General features: G+C 41.3%; 1 protein-coding gene across 1 annotated transcript in view; it reads left to right on the plus strand.

Moving 5' to 3' along the window:
* The window catches only part of LOC122815717 (aldo-keto reductase family 1 member B1-like), a 333761-nt gene that overhangs the window by 280578 nt on the left and 33294 nt on the right, over window positions 1-19889 (plus strand). The window contains exon 9 of the mRNA XM_044088465.1: window positions 8348-8430. Within this exon, the coding sequence (XP_043944400.1) occupies window positions 8348-8430 (83 nt within the window). The remainder of the gene's footprint in view (window positions 1-8347; window positions 8431-19889) is intronic.

A 19889-nucleotide genomic window follows, 5' to 3' on the forward strand; every position in this document is an offset into this window, starting at 1 on the left:
AAAAACCGCTTCAAAGGTCATCCAAAAGTTCCTGACCGAACACATAGGATTCAGAACTTACTCCCTCTTGTTTTTGCTGCCAAACAAAACAGGGGACCTAAAACCAATCCTGGATCTAAGCAATCTAAATATTTATGTTAAGAAGAACAAGTTCCGAATGGTTATGGTCCATTCCATCGTGCCTCTTCTGCGCAAGGGCGATTGGATGTGCTCCATAGATCTTCAGGACGTGTGCTATCACATAAAAATAGACAGATGCTCCAGGAGATTTCTGCGCTTCCGGCTGGGAGCCACTCACTATCAGTTCAGAGCGCTGCCCTTTGGACTCACCACAGCCCCCCAGGTGTTCACCAAATGCATGGCAGTCATAGCAGCGCAGATGAGGCTCTGGGGATTCCACGTGTTTCCATATTTAGACAATAGGCTTTTTACTGCCCCAACCAGGTATCAACTGATTCAGGCCAGAGATTATTTACTTCACATCTCAAACTCCTTGGGAATCACAGTAAATCTTGCAAAGTCCAATCTAGCTCCAATGCAGAATCTGGAGTTTATAGGAGTTCCACTGGATACTCTACACACAGTGAGCTCTCTCTCTCTCCCAACATACTGTATCAAGTCTATAAGAAACCAAGTACAAGACTTACTATCCCAGCCTTCTCCTGCATGGTTGGTGTTACAGCCACTAGGGTCAATGTTACCAACTATCATTTTAGTACCTCTGGCCAGGTTTGTCATGCGGATACTCCAACGGTCATTGGCAATTCAATGGTCAATCCTTTATCAGCCTCTTTCTGTGCCTATAAAGCTCACTCCAATCTGCAGATGTCATGTCCAATGGTGGATTCAGTCACAGGACCTGCTGTTGGGCAGGCTGTTCTCTCTCCCTGCTCAAGTAGCCACAGTGACTACGGATGCTTCCCAGTTGGGGTGGTGAGGGCATCACATGAAGTTGGTCCAAGGCATGTGGTCCCCTTTAGAGACCAAGTTACATGTCAACATCCTAGAGATAAGAGCAGTACTCCTGTCATTGCTAGCCTTTCAGGACATTCTCCCTCTGGGGACAGTTGCTGTCCATACAGACAGCATATCAGTGGTCTGTTACATCAAGAAGCAGTGAGGAACTCATTTTTACCCGTTGTGCAGAGAGGCCATTAGGGTCTGGGAATGGGTGATCTCTTCAGACCGCTTTCTGGTTTCAACACACATACTGGGGAAAGCCAACATATTGGCAGACAGACTCTGCAGGTCCTTTCTGACTCCTCACGAGTGGTCCCTCAATCAGTCAGTAGCAAACATGATTTGCAGCCATTGGGTCCAGCCTTGCTGCAAGCTGTTTGCCTCTCCCCTCAACCACAACTGTAGCGAGTACTTCACTCTGATCCCCCTCAGTGGAGTCACTGAAGGATGCTCTAGTCCACGACATGCAGGCATGGTCAGAAAAACCTCCTTGTATCATCTTCCATAGAGTGTCCTTGCGACCAATCCTTCCTTTATGCCCAAGGTACCCACTGACTCCAGTCTTAACCAATCCATTGAAGTTCCATTTTTTCCCAGTTTTTTAAATAAAAGTGAATATATGTTTCACCTTCTTGATGTTCGTCGACAATTATGTTTTTATCTTCACAGAAAAAACAACATGGAAAATCTGATCAGCTCTTTATATCCTTTTCCTCTAATCGCCTAAGTCAGGCAATTTTGAAGATCACTGTGGCTAAATGTATTACAGATTGTATTTCAATGATTTACTACTAAAAAGGTTTAGATTTACCTCGCCCACCAAGAGCCCATTCTGCTAGAGCCATGTCAACTTCAACTGCTTCTTCTGCCAGAACTTCAAGTGACGATATTTGTGCGGCAGCCAGTTGGTCAACTATGCATACCTTTGTCATGCATTACAAACTGGACATTATTTGTAGAAGCAGAGCTTCTTTTGATTTAGCAGTGCTCCAGTATATCCTTCCATGAAGGCCACCCACGAGTTACGTAGCCGGGGACTCTGACGCAGTGGTACGGAAGAATGAAAAGGACAGCATCAGATTTAAAATGTATGTACTTGCATAACTTGGCATCCGTGTTGTCCATTTTCATTCTTCCTCACATCTCCCCAAGCATCCCCCTTCCAAAGTTCCTGGAAGATTGTCTAGATAACGTGGGAACCCTTACGTTCCTGGTTTGAGCCTCTACAGAAATTCAGTTTTATTTTGTTTTCCAAGATTTCTATTTAGTTGATGTTGAGTGAATGACTAGTAATGCAGCAAACTCTATCTGAGGAGTAGGGGATGTCCTAGGGAGTTATTGGTAAAGGGAGGAGCATGAGGCTTGCATCTGGAGCATTTCTCCCCGGGCCTCCGCTGAAAACAGGCTCTGTGGAACCCTAGGGACGACATTCCGAAAAACAAAAATAAATAAAATAAAAAAATAAATAAAGTGTTAAATAGTGCGGCAGAGTTGGATCTGAGGATCGGATCCTAGTCCCAGTGGTGAGGAAGAATGAAAATGGACAACACAGATGCCAAGTTATGGTAAGTATGGAACTTTTAATTCCTCACCTTTGCAATGTGCTGGTGGTGGTGGTGGTGGTGGTGGTAGGGGGTCATTGCTAGTTCATTTCCTTGCCTTTTAGCTTTTGTACTGCACCCCCAGACACTTTACTGGGTGCCTTGCTCCAGTAGTGGATTTCTGCAGGACAGAGGGCTTTGATATGTATCCTTACCTGGACAGTTGCCTCATCCATGAGGATTCTTTGTAGGGAATAGTAAAAGAGTTGGTTTTTACTCTTAATTTCTTCAGGAATCTGAGCTTATCAGTTTGAAGAAGTCCAGCTTTCGTCCCATCTCTGCATCCTGGTAATACATCTGGATACAAGCCTCCAAAGATATTTTCTCCCAGAGGACAGTGTTGTGTCCACTATTCACTTTCAGAATGTCCTTCTTTAAGAGGCAGTTTCAACAGGAAGAGTTCTTCCTGGGCTACATGGCATCATGCTTTCTTATGGTGCCTTTGGCCCGGCTATACCTAAAGAAGTTAGAGAGTTACCTCATAAATCAGCAATGTCAACGTTCTTAACTTTTAGTGACAACGATCCATATCTTTTATGCATAAGTAAAGAGGCTGATGGTGAACACAACCATTCAGTCTTAACCTCTGGCTGACATTCCAACCAGACCAGTCCAGTATTACTGTCAGAGCAGAGCCTTCATATCTAGCATTGATGGACCATATGGCTACAATACAAATTCAGGGCATATGGGTCAAAGTATGAGGAAGAAACATATCCATGTAAAAGCAGTGGTTCTTAGCATTGAAAGCATTCAGCCAAATATGGAAGCAAGGGGGGCCTCCAGCTCATGTCAAGCAATATTACTGTATTGTGGTACATCAACAAATGGGGAGGAACTTACTGTCACCTACAATGCAGGCTTGCCATGCAAGCTTGGGAGTTTGCACAGGATGTAGGAATGACTCTTGCAGCAGCAGCCTGCATCCTCTTTCTGGAAAGTGCTCTAATCTGGAAAATGGGCTGAGCAGCTGTCAAATGTGATGCTCACTAATGGATTCTAAACTGTTGTGTCTTCCTAGAGCTGATCAAAGTGTGAGGTATTTCAGAAAATAGACTTGTTTATTTCAGCTCTGGACAGGCAACTAAGAAAACCGCTTCAGAGCAGCAACTCGACACCTGGAAGATGGTTGCTTTCTACTGGATTGGACAGGACTGTCTCTCTACACTTTTACTGATGCACCCTCTATCCACAGGGTGCTCCTTCAAGTCAAAGAGTAAAAGCCAAAGGTAATCTTCCTGGCTCCCTGGTTTTCCTCCTGTACAGCTTAGCAAGGGGAAAGTGCTACCTCAGCATGTGGACCTTCTGTCATGAAACAAAGGGTCCCCACTGTTCCCCAGTCTAAAAATTCTTAAGGCTGACAGCTTGGATGGTTTCTCACTAATCCCAATTAGGTGCATATATTCTGAGGAGATACTAAAGTTATATGGGAGGTAAGCACAGGGATGTCACACCTAGTAAAGTGGAAAAGGTTGTCCTCTTGTTTCTATCCAGAGACTGAGATGCAACTAAGACAGCAGTGGCAGTAGTAACCACCTGTTGGACCTTTTGAGTGGTCTTTATTACACACTATTAAAATTGCATACCTGTGCTATCTCAACCTGTCTGCCTATAGATCCTCCCTTGTATTCCAAGCCTTCCTTTAAGAAAATCCTAAAAGGGGTCCATACACCCTGGACCTCCTAGAAGAGGGAAGAGATTGCCGCACCATGGAATCTTAATTATGTATTGGAAACGTTAACCCTAGATCACAGTGAGTTTGCTGCATATCCTTCTCTACAGTTTTTATCCTGGAAGACACTGTTCTTGGTGGCTGTTGTCTCTGTCTGGAAGATCTCTGAACTACAGGCACTAAGGTTTATTTTTTTATTCAACCAGGACAAGGCATCTGCATTCTCTGCATACCAGTTCCTCTTTTATGCCTAAAGAAATCACAGGATTAGCACTCAGTCAAGCCAGTTACCTCTCAGTGCTCTTTCCTAACCCTCAAAAAAAAGTAGAAATGACCCCTCATTGGTTTGCACAGGCTGGTGAGGTTCTACTTGCACAGGACCAAAGAGTTCAGAAGAACAGATCAGCTGTTTTTTCCTTGGCAAAGGAAAATATGGTAGGTAGGAGGCAAGCTCGTCCCTCAAGAAATGCAATGTGCAATCCTTATCTTTATTCTGCTCATGGTAAATCTCTCCTTGGCAGGTGAGAGACCATTTGACCACAGTGAGTGCAGCCACTACAGTGTTCCCTAGTGGGTTCTGTACATGAACTGTTCTTCAGGTTGACACCTGCTCCTCTTTGTACATATTCTCTAAACAATAGACCTGGGGGGAGGCAACCAGGAGAACCAAGGATGGATTTGCTTCTGCTGCTCTGCAAAGCTTGTTTTCTTTTCTGCTCACTCTTCAGGAATCTTCTTGATAAGTAAGGACTGCAGCAGTATGTATTACAATGAACATAATGCAGTTATGTTAGTAACTTACCATAAATGCAGATATTAAACCACATTCACGTTGTAGTCCAGGTTTCCCCTCCACTTTACCACGTCTGTGTTTGTTCTGTTTAAAATGGGTTGAGATTACTTGCCATTTTATCCTTTCCATCTTCCCTCTTAATTACTAACCTAGTCCCACTTCCCTCTTTTAAGTTGCCATACTACCTGGAGAAGATGATTAGAGGCCTATTGGGTGGGCTTATGACATGGGGAATTACCCTGTCATGGTACACCAGTCTTTGGTGCCAAGGTCTTTTCAAGTGGCTTTGCCAGGGCAAGAAAGATCAGCAGATAACCCCCTTTGTCACCATCATCATTATTTGGCAGTGGAATGGAGTTGGACAAAGCTTTGCAGAGAAGGTAGAGCTCTGTAAGTCAATCCAGCCAGTCTGATTATATGTGGGTAGCTATCCCAGTCCATGAGGAGTACAGCAGTAAGTGTACTCCCAATATCTACATTCATTGTGCATTCCTAATATAATTAATTTCTTATCCTTCTTGTTTTGATGACCAGGTAAGATCCCATAATTTTCTCCAGGCAGGTGGTGCTACTGACAGACAGGAGGGCACCAGGAACTGAAGACCTCTCTGATGGCCTGGAATATTTAACATTGTTACCATTTGGGCAATGATTGTCTGAAGGTGTGTGCTTTATAGTGAGGGAGGCCATGAAACCAAATATTATGAAATCATATCAGCAAAATGGAAAATATTTTCCCAGTGGTGTGGAAGGTTGGGCGCAATACCTAGTGAAGCAAGAAGTATCAAGGGTTCTGCAGTATTTGTCACAGTCGTTCCACACACACTTAGCGTATATTTCCATTAAGGTCCACCTATCTACTATAGTTGTATGCCCATCTCTGAACCCACCTCACCTTCAGAAGGGCAGGAGCTCTGCACCTCAACCCCCAAAGAAGTCTGTTTAAACACAGTAGGACCCGAGTCTCATGCTAGAGAAACTAACACTATTTATCGAGCCAGCAGGTTCAGCTGCCATAGTTATAGTTTTGTTTTTTGTTTTTTTTTTTTCCTGGGTGACCCTATTTAAGTGGCAGTCACCTCAGAGAGAAGGATCTCAGTTGCAGGCCCTCATTTGCAAGGAACTCTTTGGTATTTCTCTCAGAGATGGTTACCTTGTGCATCAATCTTTCCATTATGCCAACGGTCATGTCAGAGGTGGCTCAAAACCTGGGCGTTTGTTTCCTGTTGCCATTGCAAAAAACACAAAACAAGAGGGAGGGAATACACCATTTCCTGAATATACCTAGTCAGTTGAAGTATTATATGGATAGAGCAAAGGCATATAGATGAAAAAACTGACCAGCTATTTGTAGCATTTTACGTATCTCAAAGAAGATCATTCCCAAGTGAATGTCTTATTGCATTGTTTTCTTGCTACAAATTCCTTGGCATTTACCTGGAGAGTTAAGATTGCACTCATTCAGGGGCACAGCTACTGCTGTAGCTTTCTGGAGGGAGTCTCAGCTAGTGATATCCTGGAAATCCCCACCTTGTCATCTGTCCACACTTTCTCCAAGCATTACAGGCTAGACTTTATGTCCATAGCTAGTGCAGGGATTGCTGCTGCAGTCCTGAAGGATATGCTACCTTTCTCATTCAGCAAATGCTCAAAGGATCCAAGAAGAAAGCTTTGGGAATACTTCATTTAATTACGGCTGCAGCAGTAGCTTACATGAAGAACATAATACAGTTGTATCATCATGTTGTAGATGGTAGAGTGTAACCTATCCAGTTTTCCACCCTCTTTCCCCTCTTTTACTACCAGGGTGTTCAGAATTAGGGTGGGGGTCCAAATTAGTCCCCTTTTTCATTATATTTTGCTGTTTGTCTTTCTCTCCTTTCCAGGTAAGCTGCTCCCCCCCAATCACTGGCAAATTAATGTTGATAGGTTTACCATTAGTGCATGAAGTGTCTCTGGCAGTACTTTTTTTTTCTCCCAGGCAGGCATCCAAGCTTATCTTAGTCTCTGTGATTCTGTGGGTTGAGCAAAAAAGGAACAGAATATAGCCAACCATACACCTGCCTTTATCCTACAATGTTTAGGTGTCCAGAGGGTGGAAGATGTAAGGTCATTTTAGGGGGAAGGGGATGAGTTCTGAAACTTTAGCCAAATGTGGACCCTGCCTGCAGCAGACATCTCTGAAGTTATGACCACAGCAGTGACTGCACTCTGAGAACTACAATTACATTAAGTTGATGACAAGACTGTACCTTTTTTAACTTTTTCCTTTGAATGTCATGCTCTGTGTATTTTAAATACTACTGTTGTGCATTCTGTTGACATCAGAGTGTCTGCGGAGAAAGTTGAAACAGCATATTATGGTTAGATCATGCTGCTAACTCTACTTGTATGCTGTTGGGCAAATTTTTGGCTTCCTCTGTTCAGCTACTTGTACCGTATCTTGTTGGGGGTTGGGATTCAGGTAAAAAAAAAAAAAAAAAAAGAGTCATAGACTGGTACTACACGCTTATACATTTGAGGACTGCACAAATGTGTAAGTTGTAGCTACAAGAGATATTATTTTATACTTATTCTGTTTTCACTTAAGAAAGTATCCTTTTTAGTTTTGTCCACTGCAGCTATTAAAAGTGCACCGTATTTATTCTCATTTATTTGGAATGTCCAGGAACTGAAAAATTTTAATCAGTGTCCTTCCCCGGTCCTACCTGTCAACCTCTTAGGGCAAGAAATCTGGACAAAGCCTAAAATAATGGGAGGACAAAGGGCCATACATAGGGACAGATTTTAAATGTTGTTCTTATTAACTTAGAAAGTTAATTGAATAATAGGATTTGTGCTAGCATGCATTTTCTGAAGAATGTGAAATCTGAAAGTCAAATGCATGTCATTATTTATTGACTTCAAGCCTCAGTGATTTGCCAGAAAACCACACATTTTGTGAAAAACAGACCAAAAATAGGATGCAAAAATCTGGACATTCTGAGAAAATCATGACAGTTGAGAGCTACGATCCCAGTAAACAAACATAAATACATATTTTATGTGAAAGTATATTGGTTTCTCCGTGTTTATTGCCCCAGTTGTTTACCAGATGCCCTCTTCATATGCCATACAGCTGCCAAACTTTGTCTACCTTGACTTTTACATAAGAACTACATTTTGACATCTGTAACACTGAAAACATCTGTACATCTTTGTATGTATAAGCTTGAAACCTTTATCCTACTATATCGTACTATATACTATAGCACAGTGATTTTTTTTCTTACTGAAACAAAATAAATAAAATGTTGTATTGCATCTCTCCTGTGGTTGTAGGTGTTTGATTTTGAACTAACTAAAGAAGAAATTGATACTATTTTGAGCCTTAACATGAACTGGCGAGCCTGTCCAAATCAATGGTAAGTGTTACTTTGGTTTGTGTGATAGTGAAAAAACTTGCATGATTTTCCATTCTCTCTTGTTCTAACTAATGAACAGCTCTGAGCTATGGAATGTCACACCAATATTCTTGTAGCCTGTACACATCCTAACTTTCCAAAACTTTCCTGAAAAAAATAATGTTAAAAACCATAAATCAAACAGATATAAATATATTGTGAACATGAAATGCTATTGCAGTATAGCAGTGTTACTATAGTAATAGTCTTCTTTACAGTCATAATAATGAGCACTTTCAGTCTTTACTTCCTTACCATAATATAATGTATACAAGTTCAGTATTTTCAACAACTTTTTATTTATTGGAAACTGTACATCATAGACATACAGGATCCTGACAGCAAGACATTCCTTTCCAACTGCTAGCTTACTGAGTTATTTACATAAATATGAAATATTCTTAGATGATTGTCACTATTGAAGTCACGCCCCGACACATGCAAAAAAATGGGAAAAAGAATTGAGGATGGATGGATTCTTATTTGTATCATTAACAACGTGAGGTAACACTGAATCTCATAAGCTGCACATCTTACATTTCAAGTATCAATGACAGCAAATGCCATGCAATAGTTAGTAAGCCACTTAGGATCATAGGAGGTTACTAGGCTAACGGCCACAGGGCCCTTACAAGCCTAGCCAAGTTCAACCTATGTTCCCAAGGGTGTCTGGTTCAAGCAGACACTAAACTCAGCACCTGTTGCCCCTGTCCAAGAGGGACACTAGTGGAAGCCCTGGGGTGAATTTCCAGTTACTCATCCAATCATCCAAATTACGCTTAAATACGGCCAACGAGGGGCTTTGTTTACCATGAATAGGAAGCTTGTTCCAAAAGTGGGGTAACCTCTGTGAGACAAATCTGTCTCTCCAGCAAGTTCTGTTGATATCCCATACCAGCTTAAGGTCCTCTGAGTGAGTGACCTATGTGCCATTTGATTTGTAAATATGCAGCATTTCCATTAAAGCTGGGTCAGAGATTGCCCTGTTGGTTTTGGAAATATTGATGTCAGCAGTGAGTTGCTTAATTTGGTGCCATCTCCAAGAGTGAAAGATTCAAGCATTTGTTACTCATTCTTTCTTCACCTCAGCCTGTCCATCTCCCAGGCACAGTAACCAAACCTGGTTTACTAGTAAAATAGTGCTGCACCATTGTAAGTAAGAAACCCAGCTGACAGAAAATGTATTAATGTTTTGTACATTCGACCTTTATGGACAAGCAGTGTCCGATGCTTTTTGTCTACTGTGCTGATGGACAAAAGTAATACATAAGCAGTCTACTTTTAAAGAGGATTTGTTCTCATGAACATCTTCAGAATTTGAAATGTATCTTTAATTAGTTTGGTACTAAAAGAAAAAACATGGTAAAATCTATCTGTGAAAAGTATGAAGCTGTGAAGAGTTAAGGGATAATATAAAACAGTGTAAAGTAATTATGCAGGTCTAGCTTCCATTTAGACGTGTAGTAGTGCCAACAGGTAACACGTTATGGCTTGCTTAGTCTACAGTTTTAAGCTGCTGAAATCATAACCAACCTCCAAAATAAAAATCTGTCAGTCTTTTCTCTGACGTCCAGAATTACATTGGTACTTACTAAATCATGCAGTTTAGCCACCTTCCCACCACTGTACATCTAGTTTCTATACCCCACTTCCTTTGATAATTAGTAATAGACAAGTGAAAACTATGTGGATAAAGGTTCCATGTCAAAAGCATATGTCCCATAACAGCAACTCCCATAGCTTCTAAACATGAAGTGCAATGCAAAGCAGCATAACAGATTTTGATTCTCTCTGTAATACTATTAATGCCCCCTCCCACCACATGGGTGGCTATGAGCCACTTGCTGTACAACTCCAGAATCACTGCACCATGGTGTTGGGGAGACTGCACCAAGGTAATGCAACTTCAGACTTTGTATTTCTTTCCCGTATTTGCACTTTCAGGTTTTGCTGTTCCACAGATAATGGTTATATTCCTCAGATTTCTAAATGAAAACTCCACCTTTTCTTACAGTTTAACCCTATCCTTAGGTTGTTTTTCTCTGTTCAGTATGGTTACAGTTTTATGTAGGTACCAGAAACCTGCTTGTATTTTTAATTTTCTTGCTTTGCACCTCACAGAAAGGGTTTCCAATTATCTGTCTTTCTGCAGATAAGTCCTAGTTTGCGCAGCTCTGTCCTTGGTTGGGGGGGGCACTTGAAAAATGGTAAATGTGTTGATATTTTACAAGATAAAAAATATTTTCAGCCTTTTCTGTAAATATCACACAAATCTTTGATGTGTCTTTGATACTACATTTAAGACTAAAAAAACTCCAACTATTCTCTGTCTCATATCGCCTACTTAGAGGTGCTCTCTGCTTGATTTACAAAGCCATGTCTGACCCAGCTCTGTTAGAAATGCTACATCTGAAGAAATCCAAATCCCTCGGCACCACACACTCCAGAGACCTAAACCTCATTATCACAATCAACAGAACATGCTGGAGGGACAGGTTCATAACCCAGAAACTGCCCATGCTATGGAATAGACTTCCCATACATGTCAAGCAGTGCACCTCACTGGCCCTCTTCAAGAGAAATCTTGATGAATGGATGGAAAATAGAAAATTCATCCCAGGGATCACTCCAGTGGCTTTACGCAACAGAGGCACTGGGAACTAAGGTCGGGTGGCCAATGCCAGGGTAATCCTATGGGCTAGGCTTGAAAGGTTCCAGGACCATTAGCCTAGTACACACCTATGAACCTATGTCTTAGAAAGCAGTTTAAACAACCAACATTGCACATAAGAGTTTTTGTCTTGGTAATAAATTAAAAATACATACATTATATTTAATTTGATTATGCAGGACAAACCATGATATCATATCAAGCGTTGGTAAAGTCATCCCACTTTGGGCATATAAAAAAGATGGCAACCCTAGGAATGGACTACATATTTTGTATTGGGTTCCACTTATAAATGGTATTTTCTGTTAACTCCAATAGTTTTATAGAAAGACTTGCTCACACAACTACTAATATCATGCACAAAGATTACACTTTTAAGTAAGGGATTAGCAATGCAACAGGAGTGGAAAATTCAAGAACAGGTAGTTGTATTTTTTGTATTGTGCTTGCAAAAACTTTTGAGCAAAAAATAGCAAGTGTATTTCTCCAACATTCAAGATATCATCAACAAAAATGTCCTACTGCTGCAGATACTAGTAGTCGAACAAGTCCTTTGAAATGTTTATTAACAGCTCTTGGATTACAGGAGTAGTGTGAGGAGAGTCTGTCAATGCTCGTAACACAGAACTACAAAATGACAATCCTTACAAAAGTATGGAATTTAGCTACTTTTTTTGGCTAGAGCTGTAAAATTGCTCTAAATGGCTTTTAACAGACTCTGAGAGAAATGTATATGATGTTCATTCAGGAATAAAATGTAAGCAGTCGTGCTGCATAAGGTGTGTAAGATGCCTGTGACTCTCGCTGTTGCCGTTATATCATAATGGACTAGGGAAACATCATCACTTATATCTTGCATGACTAATATAAAGGGGATTTGAAATGGATTCTGGGAAGGAGACAAGCACTAAAACAAGATCACTTTAATGTATCAGGGCCATCAATAAAACCATCGATAAGATGGTATAGAATCTAGGATTTTCTAGATTCATTAGTCCCTGAAAGATAAGGGACCTCTGCCCTATTCTAGACCTAAGGGCCTGAACTTGTACATGCAGGAAAACAGGTTTTGGATGGTCATTGTGCACTCTATCCTTCAAGCCTTCAAGAAGGGGACCAAATGTGCTCATTGGATCTCATGGATGCTTGTCTACACATAAACATTGCCAAGGCATCCAGGAAGTTCTTGCCCTTCAGAGTACGAACCAGTTAGTACCAGTTCAGAGATGCTTGATATTTGATGTCACCACAGACCCTATGGTGTTTATCAAGTGCATGACAGCAGTGGCAGCTCAAATTAGACCATATGGGATAAAAAAAAGATATTCCTGTGCCTGGATGACTGGAAGTCTGTGATCTGAGCAAGGGATTGTTTTACTACAGCTGCTTCTGTCCTTCAGAATATCCATGAACACTGCAAAATGCTATTTGGAGCTATCACAAGTTGCCATCTGGACCTAATTCACAAATTAGCAAGTCTCACCTCAGACAGACTTCAGTCCATTCAGATAGCAGTTCAACTTGTTACAGCACCCCAGTCTCAATAGCACTTTTACTAAAATATTTGGGTCTCTTGATAGCAACTGTCCACTTAGATGTCCTTCCATATCACTGTTGCTGTATTATATACATATGGGATTCCCAGCCAAGTATAGCCCAATGGCTGGTCAGTTTACCAAAGTCTTAGGTATTTATATGACATCTTATGTCTCACATGTGTGTCCCACTGAAGGCATAGGGCATTAAGGTGACATATGGACGTACATACCTCAGAACATCTTTGCTGCCAGTCCAAACTCCATCTTTGATCATTGTTCAGAGCTCTCCTTCTGTGCTGGTATTTCAGATAAGTGCCCCATTAATATTTCTTCTTATTGATTTCTGCTTTTGTTTTGGTGGGTTTACATGTCATCCAGAAAGAAAAAATGTCAGTGTGGGAGGCAGAGTCTCCATAAAGATAGTCACGAGCAGTATCTCTTCCATTTGGGTGCTTCTCATGACCATATGCAATGTTGTGTCTGCCAAGAGTTTGTCCCTAAGACCCTACGTAGTCATCCTCCTTGTTCATTTACCTAGAGAACCAGTGTCTTAAATTGTTGGTGCAAGGTACTATGGTGGAATATTTCCATCCCGAAGGTCAGCCAACTGCCAAGAAAAAGGCCAAAAAACTCTGGTCTGATTTGGTTGCTGTTCCACCTCCCCCAGACGTCTCTCTCTTGAGGCTAGTGAAAGCCCAGTGGATTGCCCGGTTGGTGTCATGGATTCCTGTGCCATGACCCTGTTTGAGGCTGGCATGGATCCAACTTCTTGCACATCCTCAGAGGCTCTGCACACATCCACTCCGGATGTTGAAGGGAAACCTTAGCTGATTATCTCTGAGGGACTGAGAGGGATATTACAAATCCTAGCTTGGGAGGAGATTCCTACTACATTGGATGAATGTCGGCAAAGGTTTGAACCTCCTAGGGTTTTTAGGGCAGACTTTCCTCAGAAGAAAAAAAAGGCATATTTCCACTGCTGCTAAAGATTCCCAATGTGAACAACGAGGTAGTATCCAGGAATTGTTTAGTGCTTTAATGTCCTTAGAGCCTTCTCAATGAGTTTCTCTGCCAGCTCCTCCTTGGTTGTCTACTTTCCTTAAGAGGCCGAGGGAGCAGGAGTCCTCTGAAGAGGATTTTGATTCTAGGGTGGGGTCTTTGGCTTATTCTTCTCAAATCTCTTCCCTCTTGGATTATGGTTCTGAGGTGGAAGATTCTGTTAGTCCAGACTCCCCCTTAGAAGAACTTTTTTTTGGGGACACTGTTTCTCAGATGAAGGATTTTTTTATATGGGACTGTTCTCAGGTTTCTGATATTCAAAAGAGGTGTTACGTACTCCTCCAGATGGAGTCTCCCAAGCCTTCTGCTGTACCTCCGGTCTTGGTTGCCCTTTTAGATGCCTTTTCAGCAGCCTCTGTGGTGCCCGATTCACAATTTCCAGCCCCAAAGGAACCTGATAGATTTTACAAGGTGCCTGATGATTGCAAGTTCTTGTAAAAATGTCCTTCTGATGATCCATCTGTAGTCTCTCTTCTGACAAACCTTCTAAACTTTGCCATCTACAAAACTACTTCTTTCAGACAAAGACAGTAGAGCTATTGGAACGTTTAGACAACAAAGTACATACTGCTGCCACTCTGGCTTTTCATGCTAATTACCAGACTGGTATGACCAGATATGTTTTAGTCCTTCTTTCTCAAGCTTCTCAGGCACTCTCTGACCTCCCTGATTCAGAAGGGGATATTGAGTAATCCTTCAGACTGTATACATTCCTCTACAGCAAAATATAGTAGCAGACTCTGTGAAGATAGGTGAAGGCTGCCAGCCTAGCCAGACAGAATTTTGTAGATAATTCTGTCATTTGTAAATATTAATATAAGCCACAGGCTTGTGCTCTTAAATGTGAAAAGACTGTATTGGATGTTGAACAGGCATTGTGAAATTCATTGATCTAAAACTCGGAGCCAAGATGTCTAGAGGGAGGCATTCTGCTTATTGTTTTGAGGCCAGAGTTAATGGCTAGAATTTACATGCATAATTTCTTTTATTGCTCTGGCTTCCTAACCAGCTCCAAGATCAAATGAGCTATTAACCTCTGAGTTTTTGTTAGCCTGGGAGCCAGAAAGAAATGATGTAATCTGAAATGAATCAGTGGTACTGTGTTATCAATTTAAGGACAGAAAGAATCAGGGCATGGGAGCATTTTTCAATTTTTCCATTGGAACTAGACAAACTTTTAACTTAAGCACTGAAACCATTCACTTCTCATCCCAGCACTTGCTCAAAACTCATAGCAAGCACTAATAAACCTTAGCACTAGACCCCCGTATACTGTAGAGAAGGACAAGGCTCTCTATTCAACCCTACCAGCCAATCAGTAAAACAGTTCACTGTACCTATCAAGGCATGTCGAAAGGGTAGTTTCAGGTGTACTCTCCGGTCCAACTGGTGAATCTGGGCATTTTAAGGTAATGTTACAATTGCCACATGTACACAGACAACCTTCTCCTCCTTCCACCAAACACTAATACATGTGAGAGATACAATTATACAGCCAAACTGGAGGCTAAGCTCTCTCAACCCAAGACTGGACCAGGCAGTCAAGAGGAGAAGGGAATTACTTGCATCACACCACCAGTCTCACAAAGACCTATGAAACCAGCACCGGCAAAAAATACACATAAATACACAAAAACATACTCGAAGGCTCTAAATAAAAATCTGCAAAAGCAACAGAGACCTCCAAAGCAGACATCCAAGCAACCTCCACCCCCCAACACAAACCATGAAACACATACTTCACAAAACCAGTGTGCCACGCAATCACAGCCCTTAAGGCAAAATAACATACCCAACACACTAGTAATAGGTGATTCTATAGTCAGGCACACTGACGTCCCACTCACTAGGCTGAACAAGGAGAAGGTTACTGTTAGCTGCCTGTCAGGTGCCAGGATCCGCCACATAACACAAGCACTCAGGTCACTCCAGAACAAGTGCAAATATGACTCTGTCATTGTCCATGTTGGTGTGAATGACCTGAGCCATACCTCCCTGGACTACATGAAAAGAGACATGGAGGAGCTCTCTGATCATGTAGCCCAGGCCGGTATGACCCTTACCCTTAGTAGCATCCTGCCCTCACCAACAATGATACCATGGTATTGAGAAAAAAATTATCAATTTCAACAATTGGCTAAGCTTCTGGTGTCATTCAAAGGGGATCCACTGTCTGTCAGCCTGGGATGACATGCTCCACAAGCCACATTGCTTCCTAGAGATGGCTTGCACCTGTCACCCTTAGGCTTTCGAATACTGACCAAGGCTCTTGACACCCCCATAGTGCCTTTTTTAGGCAAGGCTCAAAAGACAAACTCACCGCCGTAAATAGCACAAGTAACAAAAAACTGACGGTAATGCTACTCAATGACAGAATTCTAAACCTCAAAATGCACACACTCGAGGCACTCCTCAGTATGGAGAAAATCTATATATGTGCAGTAACAGAAACCTGGTTTAAGGCTCCAGAAAGCACCCCAGCACTACCAGGCTACAACTCATACCATACATTTTGGTCACAAAACCCAGACCGAAATACAAAAGGTGGGGGAGTATCCATATTCATCAAGAATACCCACACCTCCAGGTTAGTGGCACAGCACGATGCTTCAGAGATCATCCACGTGCAACTAACAATGGGCAAAACTGCTTTTCAAATTATAGCTTGCTACAGATCACCCACCATGTCCCAGGACCCCCACTCTGCATTCCTGGAAACACTGAGAAACATAAAGGTCCTACCAAACACCCTGATATTGGGTGATTTCAATTACCCAAACATTAACTGGGAGAACTACTCAAGTACAAACTCCCTTGCCCAACATTTCCTAGAATTTATAAACTCAAACATCCTGGATCAACTGGTCAACACCCCCACCAGAGGTGACAGCATATTGGACCTGGTCATCACCAACATGGGCGACAGGTGTTCCATACCAGAGGTCAACCCCTCGCTGGTTAGACCTGACCATAAACTAATCACTCTGGATATCCACATTCCGCCACCACCCCCAGTCAAAGAAACCACAGTGAAAAACTTTTCAAAAGCAAATTTCACGTTACTTAAGACCTAGGTGGGAAGTTTCAAAGCCCCCATGCTAAAGGTTAATGCTGTCCAAGCTGCAAAATCCTTTACTAATGCACTCTACAGGCACCTACAAGAATGCATGGATTGTGCTATCCCAAAAATAACCAAGACTCATTCCTCCAAGAAAAGGAAACCAGTCTGGTGGACCCCTGTCATAAACAAGCTATACAAGAGAAGGAGGAAATTAGTACAGAAAAGAGTAAAATCCCAAGAAGGGAAGACATCCCTGATCAGTATCAGCAAGAAACTACGTTCCTTCATAAAAATCATCCAAGGCTAGCTTCGAAAGAAAAATTGCCATGGACTCCAAAGATAACCACAAGGCATTGTTTAGCTATGTTAAGAATCTAAGTGGCAATTCTCAGATCTGCTCAGAGTTAGTGCAGAATGGCACAAAATATACTGAACCGACCACTATAGCCAACATCCTGGCAGACAGGTTCAGTGCAAACTTCACCCCCCTCTCACCACCAAAAGGGACCATAACTATACCAGAAGAATGTAGTGCCCCTGAAATCACAGACACTCAGGTTAAAACAGCCCTCTCCAAAGCCAAAAACACAGCATCAATGGGACCGGATGGTGTCCCAGGCTGCGTCCTACATGAGCTCAGAGATGAACTAACCCCTCACCTAAACACACTGTTTAAACTCAGCCTCTCTACAGGCTACGTGCCCACAGAGTGGTGCACAGCAATGGTTATTCCACTCCACAAAGGTAGAACCACAACGAACCCCGGGAACTATCGCTCTATAAGCCTAACTAGCTTGGTCTGCAAAGCTATGGAGCACATCATCATAGATCTCATTAACCCAGCTTGTTTTTTACATTAAGGTCACAAAACTTTTTTTTCAAAGAAAATTAAAAAAAAAACTTAAAAGTAGAGGAGGCAGCAGCCAATCTGATTCAACAAAAGCCCACTTGTGTAACACCTCCACTCCCAACTTAATTTTCTCTTTTCGCTTAATCCGCTTTTATTTAGCATGAATTTAGTATAAACCAGTAACGTATTTTTAGTACCGGTTTTAAACTTTGTCCCTCGTTATGTAACTGAAACTCGTTGTGTCATAAATATTCATATTACTGTTTTGTTATTTTAGCCACAAAGGAGACCAAAACTGTGCACATCTGTATGCACGCTTTAACTGTGTCAGTTTGGCAGAAAAAAAAAAGCAGTTGTGTGTAAAATAAAATCAAAAACAAAAAACACTGATACAGGTAGGAATATAAGTACTGCAGCAGGGCAATTTATTTCTGTTAATGTCAATTATGGCCACCTAAAGAAAATACAGTTTTTAGTTGTCTTTGTCGTAGTTTGTCCAAATTTTTTGATGAGGTAAACACTGTGGTGCATTACTAGTGCATGTTGTGTTTTACTATTCTGCAGCGGTGTGGCTGCTCTGTTTGGGATTGGGGGTTACTTTTGATTATTCAAGTCTAGTAAACCCTTTTGATATGTACTTTTTTTTTTTTTTTTTATTGGTTATATTGCTATTATTACAACATGCTTGATTAGGTTTGCTACATTTCTTTAGATACAGAATAACTGTTTTATGCAACTATTACATAAAATATAGAAATAATTTTGTCCAAAAAAAAACAGGACATTTGCATTTTACAACAAAGTTCTGAGAGATTGGTATAATGGTTTAAAATGTTTTCATTATTCACACAAGATGCAGGTTTGATGATTCTTACATAGTAATCTACTAATTGTAGTTTTTTGAGCTGTAGCAACTGGTCTTCATATTGCCGTAGTAGACCCATTCATGTAACTGAAGTGTAGGGTGGGTTTAATTTAAACTTAACCCCTCTGACCCAAAATATCTTTAAAAGTAAAAGTTATATTATGACTTACCAGTAGTGTAGTAGTACAGTAAGGATCTCTACAAGCCTTTGGATCTCTACAAGCCTTTTGGAAAGAGAGAAAAAGAAAAAAAAGAAAGATACAAAAAAAGGTAAAGATATACAGTGTGAAAACGTTGTAGTAGGTAAAGGGAAGATCAAATCCTGTATCTCTTTTTAAAAAAAAAGCTGAGAGAATGGGCTATGCAGCATTTAAACCACTTTATGGTGAATCTGGGCATTTTATAAGGATCCCGCCTTATAATCAAATTTTTAAATATGTTCCCTTACATTATACCTGTGAAATTCCTGTCGTAAATTTATAATAATATATTCTACATTTACCGTAATGTAGTTTTTTAGGGAAAATGATGGACCTTTCCTGGGAAAACATGTTTAAAAGAAACAAAAACAGGATTATATTCCAATAAACATGTGAACCAACTATTGGTTTAGTGCTTGCATTTGATGATATGGTGTCATATAACTAAGTTTTCAATAATGTGTCAGAAATTTACAGTATAGTAATGGGCTAATTTAGAGTCTATATTATACATTGAAAGTCTAAAACTTTGTTATAATATCGAACTCCAGTAGAGCGGAAAACTTCCTGACTGTGTCAGACTATCACTACATACTGCATGTTGTGTTGCTCTTGCAGCTGCTCTTGCGGTGAAGTACATTATTGTTCTATACTATTGTGTTTTTCAGCTTTGCATTCACCTGACATCACACCCCCAGTGAAGATGCGCTATATAAGAAGTCAACAACCGCTATTTACTTCGGCAGGATACTGATTCCTACACAGTAATACCATTGGGTCCAAAATGAATGATTCACAACGTAAGGGCAGTAAGTGAGAGAGGGAGGATTATGATGCTGATGATCATATTCCAATTAGTACGCTCAGTGAGAAGGCCACATTGTTTTATGCTGTAAAAGATGATGCCCTGCCCAGCCATTTCCGAGCATCTCACCCACTCACTACCCCGGACCACCCCACCACCTTTTGGATAAAAACTGACCTACCGCCAGTGGAGGGAGGATACTACCAGCCCAGCTAGGGTATGATGGCACACACAAATACATCAATCCTGTCATCAAATCATCAACACTTGTCAGCTATCTGCTCCATTCAGTATTTCAGGGCGTAAGACCGTCTTCCGCTGTTCAGACGCTTACAGAATGCTGCCTGGCGCATGGCTTGACGATGCATCTG

Source organism: Protopterus annectens, chromosome 11.part0, assembly GCF_019279795.1.
Source record: "Protopterus annectens isolate FY-2018-M chromosome 11.part0, PAN1.0, whole genome shotgun sequence".
In the NCBI taxonomy this organism is placed as follows: Eukaryota; Metazoa; Chordata; order Ceratodontiformes; family Protopteridae; genus Protopterus; species Protopterus annectens.